This window comes from Plectropomus leopardus, chromosome 6 (assembly GCF_026936395.1).
Source record: "Plectropomus leopardus strain MGB_pleo_1.0 chromosome 6, ASM2693639v1, whole genome shotgun sequence".
Taxonomy (NCBI): domain Eukaryota; kingdom Metazoa; phylum Chordata; class Actinopteri; order Perciformes; family Serranidae; genus Plectropomus; species Plectropomus leopardus.
The window spans coordinates 19,870,300-19,888,773 of NC_142181.1; the positions used below are offsets into that span (position 1 = coordinate 19,870,300).

Here is an 18,474-nt window from a genome sequence, read left to right on the forward strand (position 1 = left end):
TGTGTGTGCGTGTGTGTGTGTGTGTAAGTAAGAGAGAGAGAGAAGACAGAGAGAGAGAGATAGAGGGTTCAGGCACTGGATAAGCAGTCACTCCAGGAGTCATTGTTATCCATCACATCTATTTCTCCAGGACAAATAGATGTGAGCAGTGAGCACATATTGACAGATGAGAATATTTGGATCAAAGAGCCTTTTGAGACCAGCTGATTGATTTTTGCGGGTGGATATCAGTTTGTTGGCCAGCGGTCCGTTGGAGAAACAAGTGGTAAGTTTATAAGCGCGCATATTTGATGTCTTAGTGCTATTGTCTTTTTTATTCGTGGGAAAAATGAGTTTGAGTAGGCCTCGCGATAGCTATGAAAGCTGGATTGAAAATGGGCGCAAATTTTGCTATTATTTATAATGATAGGCAGCTTTGTGAGCACACATAAATTGTGTAATTAGCAGATTTTTCAGTGAAAAACGCACAATTATGAGTGAAATTATTTCACGGCAACGTGTGCGGTTTGCAGTATTAAACACTCTTGGACGTGGTCTCATTAACTTGCAGATATGACGTTTAGTGTAACGCTGCTTGTTGTTTATCAGTGCTTTACAATGAGGGTGTGTCTGCTTGCACTGACCACTGTAACCTTAACTGGTTGCGCGGCAAAATATATATCGCCTATTGTGCAAATGCGGATCAATAAAGCCTCAAAACGAGCGTGACCAATTGACTTTATGTTATCGTAAACCTCGTAATAGTACGTTGAAACATCAGATGTGCATGAGGTCACTGCTGTTATTACGAACGGTTACACTACGAACAGGAAAATCTCAAGGCGCATGATGGCTCGCTTCTCCGCTTCATCAGATGATCCACAGGTTGAGGGACGCACAAGTGGGTGATGCGCACACGTCACGCATTGGATACAGAAATATACTGTGCCAGTTGTTTATTGTCAGTGAAACGTGGCAGTGCGTGAGAACTGGCAGAGCCATATAGGCTGCGCGTTCACAATGTAATGGAAGGGTTATTAGTGCGTTATTGAGGTACGGCTTTGTTGTCGGCGCGCAACTCACACAAAAGCCGCTGAATTTACAACCATTATGCCCTGTTGCAGATGTATTTACTCATAAATTGATGTGTGGGGATTCACCTCAAAACCGACGGAAGTCCAGCCGAATAATTGAGACTTTAAAGCCGCGTGCCACACCCCGCGCTCTTGTTTATGTACTGCACGGACTCTGGTTGTCTTTGTGCTCTCACACGAGCATCTCCAACCATTTATCGCTCGGCGCCGGAATAATTTCAGTCGGAGGCAGTTACCTTGGAGATAACTGGACAATATGGACCGACGCACATTGTTGTCATGGTGATGTAACATCATTATGATGGCAGAAAAAGGGGTCAATTTGTTGTTTTCTTCCACAAAGGTTATAGAGACCTGTGGTGTGACCTATTTAGCTGCCCTACATTTTTTATCAGTGTTGTAAAATAGGAAATAGATTTTTCTCATGACACAAGGACATTTTTGTTTAATTTGTTTTAATAATTAGGAGTCTCGGGTCACAGGTCACCAAACACATGTCCTGCACACTCACAAAAGCAAAGAGTGGAAAGGGGAGATTTGGCACAATGATGACCTCATATTTTATCTTTGCATGAGTGACACTCAGAAATCCAGGAAGCCTAGTGAGAAAATCATGATGTTGTCAGCTCAACATTGTTTTTATGCTTTGTATCAGTCAAGATTATATGCTTCCAAACACTTCCAGTGGAGTACCACTCACCTTGACAGACAAACTGATCAGTCCTGACATTGGCAATAACCTCAGTGTTGATATGTTTGACAGTTACAATACCTCGAAAAAAGACAAATTTTTCTATCTTTATGTGATGTGTACCTCGTAAACAACAATCCCCATTAGATTTTCATAATACAATGCGTTGCCAGCAGTTTTTGCCTTTTCTCATTCAGCAACCAGCTGCCTCTGTCGAATACCCAACATGTTCTCATCCAAGCTTGTCACATGCTGCAGCTTTGTCAGTGGACTGAACCTACATACGTACATAATACTAGTTAGGCATCCTTCTGTGTTTGTTGTTTATGCTCTGGAATGCCGCAATGTCAACAAATACACATGGTGGGATGAGATAGCACATGGTCAACAACAACAGCATCAACCACAACGCAGTCCCTGATTGGCTGCTTACATTGTCACTTATGGTGCAGATTCCTGATTTGCCCTGGTTGGATTTTGATTTCTAGATACAAGGCGGGGCAGCACTGAGTCCAGACTGAGAGTGAAACAGAATGTTGAGCTCACGTCAGCAGGATGGTCTTACCAGGCTAGAAGTTGAGCACACAGAGGTCACAATAAGAGTGCTTGGCTGGGTGTGGTCTTTTGTACACAGAATGGAGTTTTTCTCTCATGATCTTGTTAGTGAAAGTGTGATTCAGATGTTTGTGTTTGAGACTCACACATTTGCCAGCAGTTTTATGTCAAAGGTCAGATCAACATTATCTGTTGAGCACTCTGCTGTCCTCGTCCACTTAGTTGTACTAATCCCATTGCTTTTGGTTATGTTGTCTTATTGATCCTGTTTCTTCCTCTCCCTCACTACATTTCCTGACCTTTCTTTCTACTGCTTACACTGGAAATGCCACTATCATACAAAAACTGCCCTTTCCCTGCTTGCTCTCCTCAGACAGTATCTCCTCTGCATGCCCTTCACCTGCACTCTCTACCAGACAATGTCTGTCCCTGTCTGCTTGTCTCCCATTCTCGCTGTCATTCAGCCTGCCCTTTTCTTGTCCCCGTATTACAGAAAACAGCCTTCCTGCCTGCTATTTCCTTGTCCACCCTGCCTACCCCTTTCTTGTCCTCTTCTTCCAGACAAAGGGGAGCTTGGCTATGGAACTTGATCTTGCCAATCTTGCTAAACAATAGTGCAGATAAGTAGTTTAAGGAAAAATGGAGAGGCAACTGTTCAGGTGCCATGTTTGATACCTGAGGAGAGAAAGCTAGGCACTGAAAAGCGGCCAGATACCTTAAAGGATTCCTTATGAGACAAAAATGTGACACTGACCCACTAACCCACTCAAAGAGATTCATTGCACCCTAACAAAAGTTTAATTGTTTACCGTGATCTGATCATCTTCTTTATTTATGTAAGGTTAAAAAATATGGGTCAGAATTGTAAACACATTTTACATAACCAGGTTTATTGGCATTGGTGTAAGAAGAAATACAAAAATATGTGAAAAGACATTTAGCAACAACCAGAAAACACTGACAACTTTATTGTGAAATGCCAAAAGAAAAAAAAAAAACTTATGCCACAAGGTATTTTGTTGCCAAGAAGGATGAAATTATCTGATAACTTCAAAAATAAAAGCTGCAATTATTACTTTCCATAATCAATTCAGAATTTCATGTGTAGCACATAAAGTTCTGCTTCTTTTGGAATTTAAAAAGGGGGGAAGGTGTTGTGGCTGCCTTGTCTCCTAGAAATTACATTTATTTACAACTAATTTGAAACAGAAAATAGATTTTGAGGGAAGTGTAATGCAGAGTACATCACATTTGCTGTAAACATAATGAGGAAATGTTGCAAATTAAAGTTGCAAAAATGTTGATGCTGAACATAATAGCAAAATGTTTCACTGAGAAAGTGTTTCAGTTGTTTTCCACTAAAACAGGCAATCTTGCAATAAAATATCCAGTAGAACTGACCACAGCATTATTTTGTTTATTACTTTTTTTAATTAACGTTAAACCAAAATCACAATCCTTCCATAACCTTATCCAAAATGATTTTGTTGCTGAAACCTAAGAAAGGAGTGGAGACGCAAACGTGTTCTGGTGTCAAAGTTCTGCACTTTGTATGCCGACCATCCTCCTCAACTACCTTGTTCCAAAGCCTATGTGGTACATGAATGTTGTGTTTCATTACTTGAATAAATTGTCTCAGAACATAGCAGTTACGTTGTCTCAACAGTCTTCATAGAAATGCAGTTTAGTAACATAAAAATGTGGTTTCTAGAAGACAGGGTTGGTTGTGATGTGAAAGGATGTACAGTGTTTTGAGCCTGACTAATTTCTTGGCCTTTAATTCCAGACTAAATTTGGTACCTCCAGAGTCAAAGGAGATTCTCCAACATGCCACTTATCTTTATACTACCAGTGCAGGAGGGCATCCAGCGGAACACACATTATTCCATATTTTCTCTTGCTAAATAAAGGGCCAGGGGGTTTGTTGAGTGTTATTTAGGAACATTTTGCAAATGGCTAAGTAGCTGCTTCATGCACTATTCATGTTTCAAAATGAAATTTTCCATAATTGTACAAAGCTTTTTACTTTTGGCGGAAGACTTGCTGTTTTTAATTGATAACAATAATGTAAAGGAGAGTGTGATACAGAGTGTGATAGTCAGCCAATGGAGAGTTTATTCCAGCAGGCTACATCTTTCAAATTAGACCGTGTTTTCATCTGTCCATCCAACTTTCCCATTTATACCAAATCCCATATCCTTCCAGACATATAGAGGTTTCCACATCAATTGAGCTGGTGTTACGATTGAAAAATTAGGGAGTCAGTCAGTCAGTGATTATCTTCTTGTGAAGTCATCTATGTTAATTCAATAATGTGTTGAGAGATGACCTTTTCATTGAGTGTTTGCTCTACTGTACTGAGTACTTCGTCAAAGACTAATTATAGTGTGGGTAATGTTTTCCACTTTAAATCAGGTAGTAGAGGATGATGTTAAATTGTTAAGAGAAAAATTCAGCCGGAGATTTTAAAGGTATGGCAGCATATTGATTTGTTAAAATAATTTCTCTACTTTTTTTTCTATAACAAGAGATTGGATTTGTTTGAGCTAGAGTCTCTACAGAATGTAACAGCATATATTTCTTGTTATTATGACATATCTTCTTGTTAGTAGTAGACAATAACACTGAGTCAAATACTTGGATGAAACAATTATCTGTTACAGATAATGTACTTTTTATAAGTATGAGAACCATGTTTGTATAGTTTCAATAGCTGTGCTCGTGATGAAGGAAAATCCTTGTTTGGGTAGCTGGGTTAAACCTCTTAAAATGATCTGAAGCTTAATCCTGAGGCTGCTCTGTAAAGAGTTTTCCAATAAATAACAAATATAGCAACTTCTGGTCAACCCATATCAATTTCAGTGTCAGCTTTTGAAATCTGGGTTGGATTAAGTCCCATCTTCTTCTTGTAATGAGAGCAACACTTTCAGTGTCATTTTTTTCAGTGTTCATTTTCGGGGGGGGGGAGACATGTCGCACAAAAAATTTAAAATGATTTTGATTCTGAGATGTGAAAGAAACACTACTCTGCTGTGACAGGCATGCCTTCAAAGACTATATTGTTGTATCTGATGATTCATATCTGTGTTTGGTTTTAACCAGACTGAAAAGGTGCCTCCCTGGATACAACATATACACTGTAACATTTAACAGTCTTACCTGTGAAGTCAGAACTGAAACGAAAATTCTCATCAGAAGAAATTCTAATTTTTGTCATTCATAACATTCATAAATGTTAAATGATTTTTATTATTTAGTAAATATAAAAAAAATAACAGTACTGAAAACCTTAAAACAAGAGAACTTCCAATCAAAAATGTATGTCAGTGTCAAAAGGTCTTTGTAAAAACTCAGGTATGCACGACAAAATCAATTAAAAAAAAATTGAAACAAACATAAAAATGAAAATAAGAAATTCCAGGTCACATCTAAGGTCACATGGGGTTGCTTCTTATTTTAAGTTTAGATGCCATTAGTGTAATGGGTGCCAAAGTTCCTCTGTTGTCATCGTGTGTCACATTATTTTATAAATGTCTGTGTTAACATTGTGTTGCTCAGATCTGTATGAGGACTCACAAATCAAATAAAGAAAGCACCACCACACAAACAGCAACTGGGCAGGAATTCTCTGCTAATGACTATAATGGATTCTGTTCTTTTAAATGAACTACATCCTCTACGGCTGATGTAGCTGAGTAGACATGAACAGCCAGATAGCTGGATGGAAATAAATGCGCGTCATTGTGCGAGTCAATCAGAAACAGTCAGAAATATAGCCATATAGACAGAAAGGTACACAGCCAGGTGGCGCTGTCAAACAAGAGGGGTGAAGCCTGAACTGAGCCAAATGTTTGGACTCTTGAAGGTTTGACAAGATGCTTCTAAGGCTTGTGATTAGAGAACACATGTTGCACTGCAGATCTTGCCACTTTCTATGAATTTACTTTGCAGCTTTGACATTCTTAGTCAAATGCATTGTTGTAAGATCTTATTATGCATCTGTATTTTTCACACTTTGTTCTTTTTAGGGCTTTTCCAATGGTACTATTGCCTGCACCTAGTCAGCCATGCTATGTTGTTTTGTGTTTGCATTACCAGTTCAAACACGCCAAGTTGTGCTGAGTCGCACGAGTTGGATTATCTCTGGAGTTTGGTCAATGCACACCCAATGGCCTCCAAGCAGGTTGCAGTGATGTCCGATGGGCTCCATCAGTATTATCCATAAAGTAAATAAAGAAATGTCAGAAGAGTAATGCATCGTTCATATGCATGCAAATAATTCAATTCACTGTGCTGCCCAAAGAACCAGCAGCTGCCGCAAACTCTTAAGGTAGAATGTTAAACGTTACTCAATGCATGAGTCGACATTGTAAATCACCCAACACACTTTCAGTGTAAATATGACCACTCCATTTGTTCAAGTCAAGCCAACGTCCCTCAATAGCTCTGCAGTCACTTACTTCCCATAGCAGATATAGGTATATAGGTAAATATAGGTGCTTTTGCGTTGGCTGTGAACACTTTGTAGACAAGTGAGATATAAATGGCTTATCATCATATCGATTAAAACAAGACTGAGGGTCTACAGCCATGGTGATGGCCCTGTGAGTGTGTTTTTCGGCACAGCAGTGCTTTGAGCTTAACACTCAAGGCAGAATGCTAAAATGTCACTGACGTCATTATTAGGTATGCTGGTTGTAATATTTACCATTTTCACCATCTTAGTTTAGCGGTTTAGCATGTTAACAACACTCCAAAATACAAGGTACAGCTAAGGCTGAGGGGTAGTGTCTTCAGTTTTGCAGGTGGTTAGACATAAACCAAAGTATTGGACAAATTAAATGATGATGCCCAAAGTCACTAGGGTTCATTATCTAACAGCTTATTTATGCTCAATATTTCGACCATGGATGGAGCCCTCTTTCCGTATTCTATGTTCATTTTGTCTGTGCTCATTTTCTGAAAGCTTATGGATACAGACAAATAGATCATTACCACTGGAGATCATGGGGGTAGTGTAGCATAGCTCAAACAAGTTACAGCCATCGGACATGAGGAAGATATTTTATGAGTGGTGGAATGGAGCAAATTAGTAATATTGTGAAAATACTTTGTATTCCACATGTTGCAATTTATTTAATGGCCTCACAGTCCATAAGCATTTACAACGCTGCTTTCATTAAAAGGTACGTTACTACAAACTCCTCCACCGTCTCCTTTTTGTTGTTGTCCGAAACCTTGACCTTGCCCTCTAGTGCCATCTAGTGGCTGTATCTATACCAACATAAAGGACACATGGAAAACAATGTCAACAGTATATTTTTGTGTGATCTGGGGGTATAAATGAGCCTTAAGTGTCATAGATATACAGTATGGTCCGAATGTCATTGCAGTCTATCCTGTAGTTGTCATCAAAAACGTAAATGTCAGAGAATCACTAAAGTCTTTAGAATTCATCCTCTGGGGATCATGACTGACCGAACAAAGTTTCATGACAATGTACGCAGAGGTTGTTGGAATGCCTCTAAAAATATATCTGCTTGACATCACAGTGCATGCAAAATATATTTGCCAGTGCAAACTAATTGAACATGAGCACATTTTGCAGGAGACACATTGGGCATTTGTATATTCAATAGCCTACATGAAAATAGGCCAAGGTTGTGTGATGTCCACTGGGAGGAAGGAGTAATCTCTGCCAGGAAAAGAGAGCATGTATGCCATCTCTGAACATGGATCGTTATGCAAGATAAAATCTATATCCGTAGGCCTTTTACATCAGTTAAACTCTAGGGATTTAGATAGAGCCAGTTCTGTGATTCCCCCTTTACACACCCCTTATTGTTCTGTGCTTGTGTTTTAATGCAGACCTCTTTCACTGTATTTTTTTGTCTTTCTGTCACCCCCGCCCCTTTATTACTCTATGTCAACAGTTGCCATGGAAACTATTTTGCTTGTCCTCTCTTCCCTCCTGGTGTGTGTGGCTGGTAAGTTCCCCTCTACTCACATCCATGCGTACAAACACACGTGTGTAAACACCAATTGTCCATTGGGAGGCAGTGTCGTTGGGGCAGGAAGTGATGTTACATGAAAAGGCACTCGCTGGGTGTGTGCTTGTAGCAAAACATCAATTACTGCTTCAGGGCTTTGTGTGTGGGTTTCACACACTGCATGTGTGAGGACTGTTTATAGTTTGTGATTAGATGTAAGACATGTAAACACATGCTCCCACAGTCAAACACTATAAATAGATGATATAGTGCCGCTTTTTGTGATAGTTAGAGTTTGTGTGACGAAAAACATAGACAGATTAATAGATAGAAAAGGATTGTGTTGAAGTATTTTTAACTCATAGTCCCAGACTTAATTTCCTGTGTTTCTTTTTTCTTTCAACCTCTGACTTAAACCACTTCCCCTCTTCTCTGCACCTCAGCTGTAGAAGACCTCAGTGCAAAGGGTGAGTACACTTGATGTAATCTGTAATGGGGTCACACTCAATCCTAACAGCCACAAAGTGGGGTTTATTGGTTTCCCGGATGAAGCAAAATCGTTATGGATTGCACCACTCCAGTGAACAGTTGCAGATGTATGGATTAAGTCAAAGAATGACCAGGCCCAACAGTGTGTTCATTGGAAAGAGATCTTTATTGTGAAATCAATGCTGAAGCAGGGAGAGTGGTTGTTTGGTAGGAAAGAGGTGATAATGTAACAGTATGAATAACACGTTACATGAAATTCTAATGCACAGAGTGATTAAAATGCTAGTACTGTGCAAACCATGCTAAAACTTCAGTATTTGCAGCCTTTCTCCTAGAAATAGCCTTTAAATATACAGCTAATTTGAAATAGTAAATGTGTTTTAAAAACAAACATTATGCTGAGAAAATGACTATTTATCTGTTTAAATAATTAGGAAATTGTGTTAATTAACGTATCTGGCTAGACACAAAAACATATTTATTTATTTATTTATTGTCAAATTAGGCAATCTTGCAACACACTATCCACTCAAATAGACTACAGCAATTTTTTAAAAATACCCTTTTTTTCCTCAATCATAATCTTTCCTGTTATGAAAATGGTTCTGTTACTGGTGTCACAGTCCTGCACTCTGTATGTCCCCATCCACCCCGACCACTACGCCCAAACCCTTATGTTATTTTTAACCTATTCCCCCTGAGCCAGCGACACTGTGGCCTGAGAAATTTTGTTTTCAAGCCATTTGTCCATCATATTCTAGTGAACATGATATCTCAAGAACACCTTGAGAAAATGTCTTCCAATTTTGGCATAAACATTTATTTGGACTCAACAATTAACTGATGATTTTGCTGGTCAAAGGTTACCAGGACCTCACAAAACATATTTTTGGCCATAACTAAATTATTCAGACACTAATTATGACAAAATTTAACACAAATGGCTAATATGATAAAATAAAGAAATTATGACATTTTTTATCCAAAAGGTCAAAGGTCCACTTCATTGGCCATTATTTAACATCATATCTCAAGAACAGAAGGAGAGAGATTTGGGCAGATACTGAACTGGTGACACTAATCTCTAGTGTCCACCTTGAAACTGTGCTGATTGTATGGATCTTCTGTGCTGCCAAATTGAAGATGTGTGTGGAGTGTGAATTTACGAATCCCATGATAGCTAAGCAATGGCCAGTCTGACTCTGCCCCTGACTTACTTACTCTGACATTGTTAACCAATTCTTCTCATTTTGCCTAAACATAGTCAATCCAACCAATGAAGGCAACGAGTATGAGCCACTCATAGGGAAAATAGGGCGAGAATCCTTGGATTTGCACAAAGTTAAGCCTCCATGTTTTACAATTTGTAGCTTCTTTGCAGAAACATTAATGTTTGAAACATTGTCAACTGTCATGGCTACATATAAGTCACAGACATGAATGTAAATTGCAGCTACAACTTGACTGGTTTGTGGGGACATATAGCTGCAAGGTGGTGACTGTAGTTTGAGATATATCTGCATGTAATATGAGATAAGGAATAATTAAGACAGGGACACAGTATTGTAATTTAGAAAATACATTTTCCTTTTGTCTTCAATTGTGGTCAAGCAGAGCTGACAGCATTTGAACTCCTTGGTTAAATGTCTGGTTTCTATTACATTTTCACAGATGGCAAAGAGACAGATGAAAACCCATTTGTTTATGGTGAGTTTAGAACATTTTTCTGTAAGCACTGGCCTTCATAACCATTTTTTAAGATACATAAACAGTGTCTACACATATAAAAAGTTTTTTTGCAAACAATGGTACATTTATTAAACTTCTTTCTTCTCCTCTTGTGTCTCTCATTCTGTAATCATCCTCTTGTCTAGATTATGAGAGCCTGAGGATTGGGGGATTGGCATTTGCGGTGGTGCTGTTCACACTGGGCATTCTTCTCATCCTTAGTAAGTTAACCTCCCTGTGTGTGTGTGTGTGTGTGTGTGTGTGTGTGTGTGTGTGTGTGTTATTAAAAATAACTAATAATAAATAAATGAATCATTATTGCATTTCCACGCTATCTTACTACACCATACTGTGCTCACAGTGTATTTATTAATTATATCTTTATTAATTAATAACAGTGATGACACAGACAATACATTACTAATGATTCATAATGTCTGTAGGTCGACGATGCCGTTGTAATATCAACCAGAAGCCCAGGTACGTCACTGTCAGAAAAATAATTAGAATCAGAATAAGATATACTTTAATGATCTCCGGGGGCTGGAGGGGTGGGGGGTGTATTGCAAAAGTAAACGAGCATGAGTGGCTGCAACAGGCTGCATGCACGTTGGCGCATGCACACGTCCCTCTGTCATTGAGGCATAAAAACAACGATTTAGTTTTGTAAGTGCTGTTCTTTCTAATATTACATAATTTGGTTACCATGACAATCTGTGGATCGTCTCCTTAGGGCTCCCGGAGATGAGGAGGCACAGGAAGAGAATCTGATTGTCTCCATGGGTAAGATGCACATTTTAACTCTCTGTCAGCTCCTTCTGCCTCTGGCTCAATCCATGAGACACATCCATAATCTAGTTTCTCTTTGGGAGTGCCCATAACACAGAGGAGGTGGGGGCTGAGTTGCTCTCTGTTCATGTGTTTACATGTGATGAACTGTACAGTATGTGTGTAACACTAGTACCTCCAAGTTAAATAAAGTTTTTAAAAAGTACTGACCTTTACCTTGGCATTTTAAAAGTTTAATTTTGTACCTGCCGATGTGTTTCAGGATACAATTCACTTCAATAAAGTATAGATATCAAGTGACAAAGAGATGTTGAGAATGTTTTGTTACTTAGACATTTTTGTCAAGAGGTAATTTTAATGTTAATTGTAGTTTCAAGCATGGGCTGTTTTAAAATCCCTCCCTGTATTTGCATTTGAGGATGCTCCAGCATCTGAGATTTCACAGTTAACAACCTTTTATATGGAGAGAAGCGATAGAACAAATCACTTTTACAACATCCGTGTTCCTTATTATTTGAAATTCAGGGTTTGATCTTCTGACAGTGTGTCAAACTGCTTTTAGCTGAAAGCAACTAAACATGTGCAAGTCACAAGTTGTCACTAAAGAATACTGAGCAATCATTTTGCACATTCTGTGATGTCTAAGCTGTTAACTAACAAACTAATAAACTAACTAACTAAAGTATTCAAGAAGAAATTACTCTGTCTAAATCTATTATTTTGCACTTGAGCTGCAACTAAAACTAACTAAACTAAACTAACTTGTCCTTTAACTCTTTCAGCTACAGCTGCCTCCAAAGATACCCCAGCAGAGAACTGAGGCAACTCCACTGGACCGAGCTGACTTCTAAAGTTCTATTTGATATCAAACCACTATAATGGTAAAGAAATGGATGGTTATTATAACTGGTTATAGGACAGGCTAAGAAGGGAGGTATACATTTAGAAGTGTAATATGTATATACATTTACAAACCTATAGCCCGTTGTGCTCCGTTGTGACCGTGCCAGTCCCTCAGTGCTCTTGTCTGTTGCCGTGCCTTTCTGTGACAGTCTCTCACTTCAGTTCTTTGTCTTAGCCAGTTGCACCTTAGACACAATATTGTCTTTGAAGCCCTTGAAGGAGTTTTTGTGTTGTGTGGTCTGTTGTTGATCGTACTATCTACTGCCTTTAGGATTCGGGATTTGTCAATTTGTTGTTTACTTTGTCAGTTGTCCTGGAAAATGTTTGTCACATTTTGATTACAACATATATGCATATATAGCCTATATATACTGTATACATATATATTTATATATATATATATACACATACACATAAGTACATATATAAATACAGATATAGTTTACAGATAAACTATTCAGTTAAATATCCTTCATTTAGGTCTATGTTTGAATGGTTGGGTTTGTTTGCGTGCATATCCTGTATGTGTGTGATGCATATATCACAAGTGCATGTGTATATCTACATGTAAACGTGATGAGCCTTATATAAGACAATCTCAACTGCCACAGCTCTGACTGAGCACAGCAATGGTTTGCAGGTATCTGCATGAGCTCCTCCACCACAGTGTTTTTGCCATCTATAGTGGAGGGAGCTCCTGCATCAGCTGTCTCACTGCCTTCTTCTCCACACATATGCTTAACAACTCTGTCACTGGCTCCACCAGGATTAGGTTGTCTCCAGCAAACTATGATTAGTTTCCCCAAACACACGCACTAGTGCCACAAATCTCTGACATCTGGGTTTCTTTCTTTTCTCTTTCTTGTTTGTCCATTAAATTGCTTGCTCAGTCTCTAACGCTGTAATGCTTTAAATGACCATACATGTATTACATTCCTAAATAAAGAGAGACAATGTTTAGGTGCTGAGTGAAGTTTAGAATTAACATTATTTATGTGCAAGACTACATTAATAGTAGCCTAATTTCAGGCAAATCATAGCAAGAGAACAAATGAACAGTTCTTGTTGTGATTCTCCTGTCAGATGTCAAGTCTGAAAAATGGCAACTGTACAAGTAAATGCTATGTTCATTTTAGGCATGAGGCCCTGTTGTGTAGCCACCTGTTGTGCTTTTGGCATAAATAAATAAAGGTATGTTTGAACCCATGTAGTAATGTGTAATACGAGGAAAGTTTTACTACTGACATGGTTTGGTACTACAGCTTGGGTACTACTTGGTACCACAAAACTTTATTAAAAAAATATGTTCCTCACCAGCAGAGAAAGGTGAAGAGCTCCTCAACCTGCTATGATTCCAAAGGTTGGCATTTATGCTCTTTATTGGCATCAGAGTTCAAACTTTATTAGACTGAAATATGTCTGTGGGCGTGGAAGTCTCTCTCTCCCTCTGTGTGTGTGTGTGTGTGTGTGTGTGTGTGTGTGCGTGCGCTTACGTGCATGCATGTGTTAGAGTGTTGATCTGTGGGGAGGGAGTTTGGTCTGCACCAACCCCTGGCACAGATGGGGCCACACACACAAACTCATACACTTGGAGAGAGGTAACACAGAGCCTTCAGCAGCTCAGGTGAGTAAAAACTTTCCTTCCTAAACAAATGTTAAATTAAATGAGCAGGTTATGAAAATAAATCAGTTGTGTGCACTTCAGATGCCTATAAATTGGTATAAATTGTAACTGTAGGAGCACAAGTACGAAGTTAATTCATGTTTTGAAGTTGTTATTTGATGTTTAGAATGTGTATTTTTGTGTAAAATAGAACTTATTGTCAATTTCACAATAAAAAAGTTGAACTTTTCTTAACCAAGTTGCTCCATAATTCAATGAGGCAAAATATAAAAGCATGTTTCAATTGATACGTGTTGTAAAAGTGGATTTTAAGAACAGACAGCACTCTGTTTTTAATGTTCTTGTTAACTTCTTGTTAACCCCAACTGAAGAAATCTTATAGCAGTGATGCATTCTTGCACCACGTGGTGGGGTTATCTGCCGAAAACCTGCATTATTAGGCAGGCGTTACCACATCTCCTTCCTCCATCTCTAACCTCTATTCGACTGTGCAAGGTTCAAGGTCAATGAATATCAGAGGTGTAATATATTAATGAATAACTGTCCTGTATGCTCAGTGGTGCATTGAAGAGGTGCAGACACATAATGAATGAAAGCACTGCAGTCCACAATTCACACTGGCATGCTCAAGCAAAATGGAGCAAGCAAGGGAAATTTTTAGTCTGTTAAACTGCGTAAGTTAATGATTATAGGTCAGGAGACGTAGATCAAATGAGAAGCTTGTGTATGTGTGTGTTTGTGTGTGTAAAGAGAGAAAAGGGTGGAGGAAAGAGGATCAATATGGTCATTAGCCTCGTTAAGTTCTCAGTGAAGATAAAGCCAATCACTTTGCTGCTAAGTCTGTAGTGGGGGAGCCCAGAGAGGCAATTTGTCAAGACATATAGAGTTTCCAAGCTTTCAGCTACCTTTCATCTAAAGTGAATAAGCTCATTTAAACAAGCTTCTACAAGTCTGTGATCTAATTAAAATGGAGAGACTATTGAAACCAAATCTACACAAATCTTCCTCCCTGCAAACAGTTTTCAGATGCCAGCTTTGATGGTAAATACTTCTATTGCTGTTCTAAAAAACAAGATGTTCTTGGTTAAATGATTAAAAACAGCAGACGCAGATGGATCATCAGCTGGCAGCTGCTAGCTGTTAGCTGCTGTTATCACCGGCCTTTTGTTAACTGTTTGCATTGTGTCCCTACAGTTTTTTCGACTGAACACACAAACAGACGAGGCATCATGTCTTCTAAAGGTAAGTTACACAGCACCTAAACTGCTGATTATCCACCAGCAGGAGTGTATGAAAGAGCCACTTTAACATGACACCATTTTAATGACATAATATTTGCAAGGTCGCAGCCAGTTTTGCTTTCTGATTGTAAGTCAAAACATCTACTAAGGATAACAGTAACTACAGTTTTGCTTAAAAATTGAGTTATGCCTAAAATGAAGCCTTTGGATATCTCTGACAAAATTTCCTGGTTAAATGTTGTTCTGTTCTAGAGAAAAAACCTTGTAGTAACTACAAAAACCAACCAAAATCCAAGGCAAACTGCAGTAAGCATGTAATGATGAATGATAAATGTGAGAATGTGGATGATGCCAAAGACAAAATAATTTTTAAAGATGATGATGAAGATGATGACGTAATCTTAATTTAGGTCTAACCTTACGACGTGAACACTCAGTGTATCCTTATATAATGAGTGCCTTACCACTTTTCTGCCTGTAACATATTTGGTCGGACAGTCACAAAGCTTTGAAGACATTTTCCTAATTTCTGTGTTAGTGTTGGTTAGCATTTGTAGGGCAGCGCGAACAACAGCGACAATGTGTAAATCATGTACCTGGGTAAACCAAGGTTGACTTATTAACTGCTTATTTATAGTAACATAGGCATGTAATGGACAATGATAAACAGCAATGTAAAGTGTCTCCTAATAGCTCAACCAAAATGAGTCCTGCAGCCTGCAGTTAAGGCTCACCTTCTCATTTCAACACGCTGTCACAGCTAATCACGTTCACTGTGCTATCTGTGGTACTGCTGTTGTGTAAGAGAATGACATGGTAAGTTAGAAGACTGCCCGGAATTAGGAAGGTAATGACTAAAGGCATCCCTGTGCAGGGAGAAAAACAAGCTACAATGTTAATAACAACGTTGGCATTTGTGTTTCCAAATCTCATTTCCACTCTGTCTCAAACTATCTCAAAATAGCATGCTGTTGCGTGGAAAAACACCTTCAGGGAATGAACCAATGCTGATTATAATCTATTTTCTTCACTTTCATGGTATAAGACAATGAGTCAGTCAGCCAGTCATGTATGTAAATGAGTGCAAAATTTCTTCAATATTACTACAAGTGAAAGTGATGAATGAAATGTGACTGATAAAGTGTAAAAACATGTTTACTGAATATTTCTTTGCAGCCACCACATTTCTGTTGAACTGCTTAATGTTTGAGGGTTTCTACCCATGTCCATTCTCTGTCTATGCCCAGGTACTGACATCGATTTTGATGCAGACTTTGTATACGGTAAGTAAATAAACTTTGAAAGTGTATCCACTTGGACAAAATTGTTAAATATTTAACTTCTGCCAGTAGTCTAACAATGAAAATGTGGAAAGCATGAACGGGACAAAAGGACATCATGCAGGTGTTAGATGGGCAAATAAAGTGAGCAATAGAGAAAAAAATAGGAGCTAGATTGTTGTAGCAAAATGAAAAAAGAGAAAACCTGAGACAGAGTTGAAAAGGTGCAAAGGAAAAAGACTGACAGGGTAAATGAGAGAGAACGATAAAGTAAAAGCTGCCATATGTGACAACGATGGTGTGGTGACATTGTTCTGTGTGAATTTGTAGACTACCATACACTGCGTGTTGGAGGTCTGGTCTTCGCTGGGGTCATTGTGTTCCTTTCCGTCATTCTGTTGGCAGGTAGGTCAACTGCTAGATCCTGTGTGTGTGTGTGTGTGTGTGTGTGTGTGTGTATGTGCGTGTGTGTACTTCCATGTGAATTTGAATAGTCTGGTACATGGAGTGCAAACAGAGACAGAGGACAAAGCAGTGTGAAACAGATGAAAAGCCACAGTAAGGTGTGTGAATGGGGTTTAGATTCTATCACACAGTATGTTGACTGACAGATTACAAAGAAAAGTGCCTCTAAACACATTTTTGCTGAATAATAGGGGATGAAATGTATCTATTGCTGTCAATCTATGTCTCTGCTTCCATCGGGCTGTTATCAGGGCAGCTTTGTTTAGGAAGAACTAATCACTCAATCTATCCTTCTTTAAGGCAACAAGATCGCCAACTGTGGCAAATCCAAGGTAAGGGGCTGAAATGTAATATGGCTTTATAGTGACATCTGCTGGTCATACAAATAATTAAAAAATATATAAAGGTCAAAGTATTAACTTCTACACACTCTCAGTTCTGACTTAATGATCTATACATCTGATGTTTACATGAGATAAAATGAAACATTTATTAATAGGAATAACCTCCAGATAACAATTACAACTGTTGTGTTATTGTCTCCAGCCAAAACCAGCTGAAGATGTCTAAAATGAACAGAAGCAGTAAGGGACCGAGGAAAGTGCTACAATGTGCTACAGCAATGTTATATGTGTAAGAATAAAGCTTTTGTACTAATAAAGTAAACATAATCTTGCTGTGCTTATGTCTGTTTGCCTGCTGCTCTTGACCACATGTATTTTGAATTATTTTGAAAATCAACACACATGGATATAAACAATTAAATAAGCTTTGAAGGCCCTCTTCCTGGTGTACTGGTAGTATTAAAGACAAAGGCCCATGTATTGTTTCACTAGGGCACATATGCAGAGTGGGGAGTTCGGGGGTCCTTGGGCAGATCATTTTGAACATCAAGCACTTAATTTCCTACTTAATTTTATGGACTAATATGAGCTTCTCTGCATCCGTTTATGTTGTAAATGGCTTTAATTGTGTCAAAAATAAAAGTCCTCTGCTACTTTCATGATTTTATTGAGGGGGACAATTTATTCTTGTCATAGTTAAGCTTCAAGAAAACTTCTTTTTCTCATTTTTTTTTCTGAAACACAATCACAGTTGCATCTCCAGTCAGGTGCCAAATTATTTAGAGATACACAAATAACAACATAAAGCACAAAAAGAATATATGTAACATAAGATATTATTATTTATTTAAAAAGTACCAAAATATATGATATAAAATAACCATATAAACACGTTGAATGTACAATAACAAATTCAACAAGAGAGAGAGAGCTAGGCCAAAGAACCACGTGATCATCTGGCAGAAGAATGACAAAACAAGCGCTCCTGCGTGGAAAGGAAACGCCCTTCTCAGGTGCTCCACCTCTATGAGAGTTTGAATGTGTGTCTCCGCCTTCTTGTTCCTGCTTTTGAATTCTGCCAAGCGTTGTGCGCGTCCTGTGAGTTGACTTTTTCCACGTTTGAGTTGCTTTAATACCGCACCCAGTTTCGGTTAAGATAATGTTTTTGCACACAGTTTCTTGCCTCTTTGCAGAGCTGAAACAATGTAAGAGTTAGCTATCCAAATTAAAAACAACAAATCTAAGAAAATAAAAGTGCTCTGCATTGCTGGCCTAAATTCAGGCCTCGTGTCCAGATCGGGT

The 18,474-nt window shown here is 38.5% G+C and overlaps 1 protein-coding gene across 1 annotated transcript; it reads left to right on the forward strand.

Annotated features, from left to right (window-relative positions):
- Positions 1–30: 30 nt before the first annotated feature.
- On the forward strand, positions 31–13,428 carry fxyd6 (FXYD domain containing ion transport regulator 6). The gene is made up of 8 exons (XM_042487330.2): positions 31–265; positions 8,253–8,306; positions 8,753–8,776; positions 10,470–10,505; positions 10,673–10,747; positions 10,970–11,006; positions 11,260–11,309; positions 12,098–13,428. Exons 2-8 carry the CDS (start codon positions 8,258–8,260, stop codon positions 12,133–12,135), a joined length of 309 nt encoding a protein of 102 aa, XP_042343264.1. The 5' UTR covers positions 31–265; positions 8,253–8,257; the 3' UTR covers positions 12,136–13,428.
- The last annotated feature ends 5,046 nt before the right edge of the window (positions 13,429–18,474 follow it).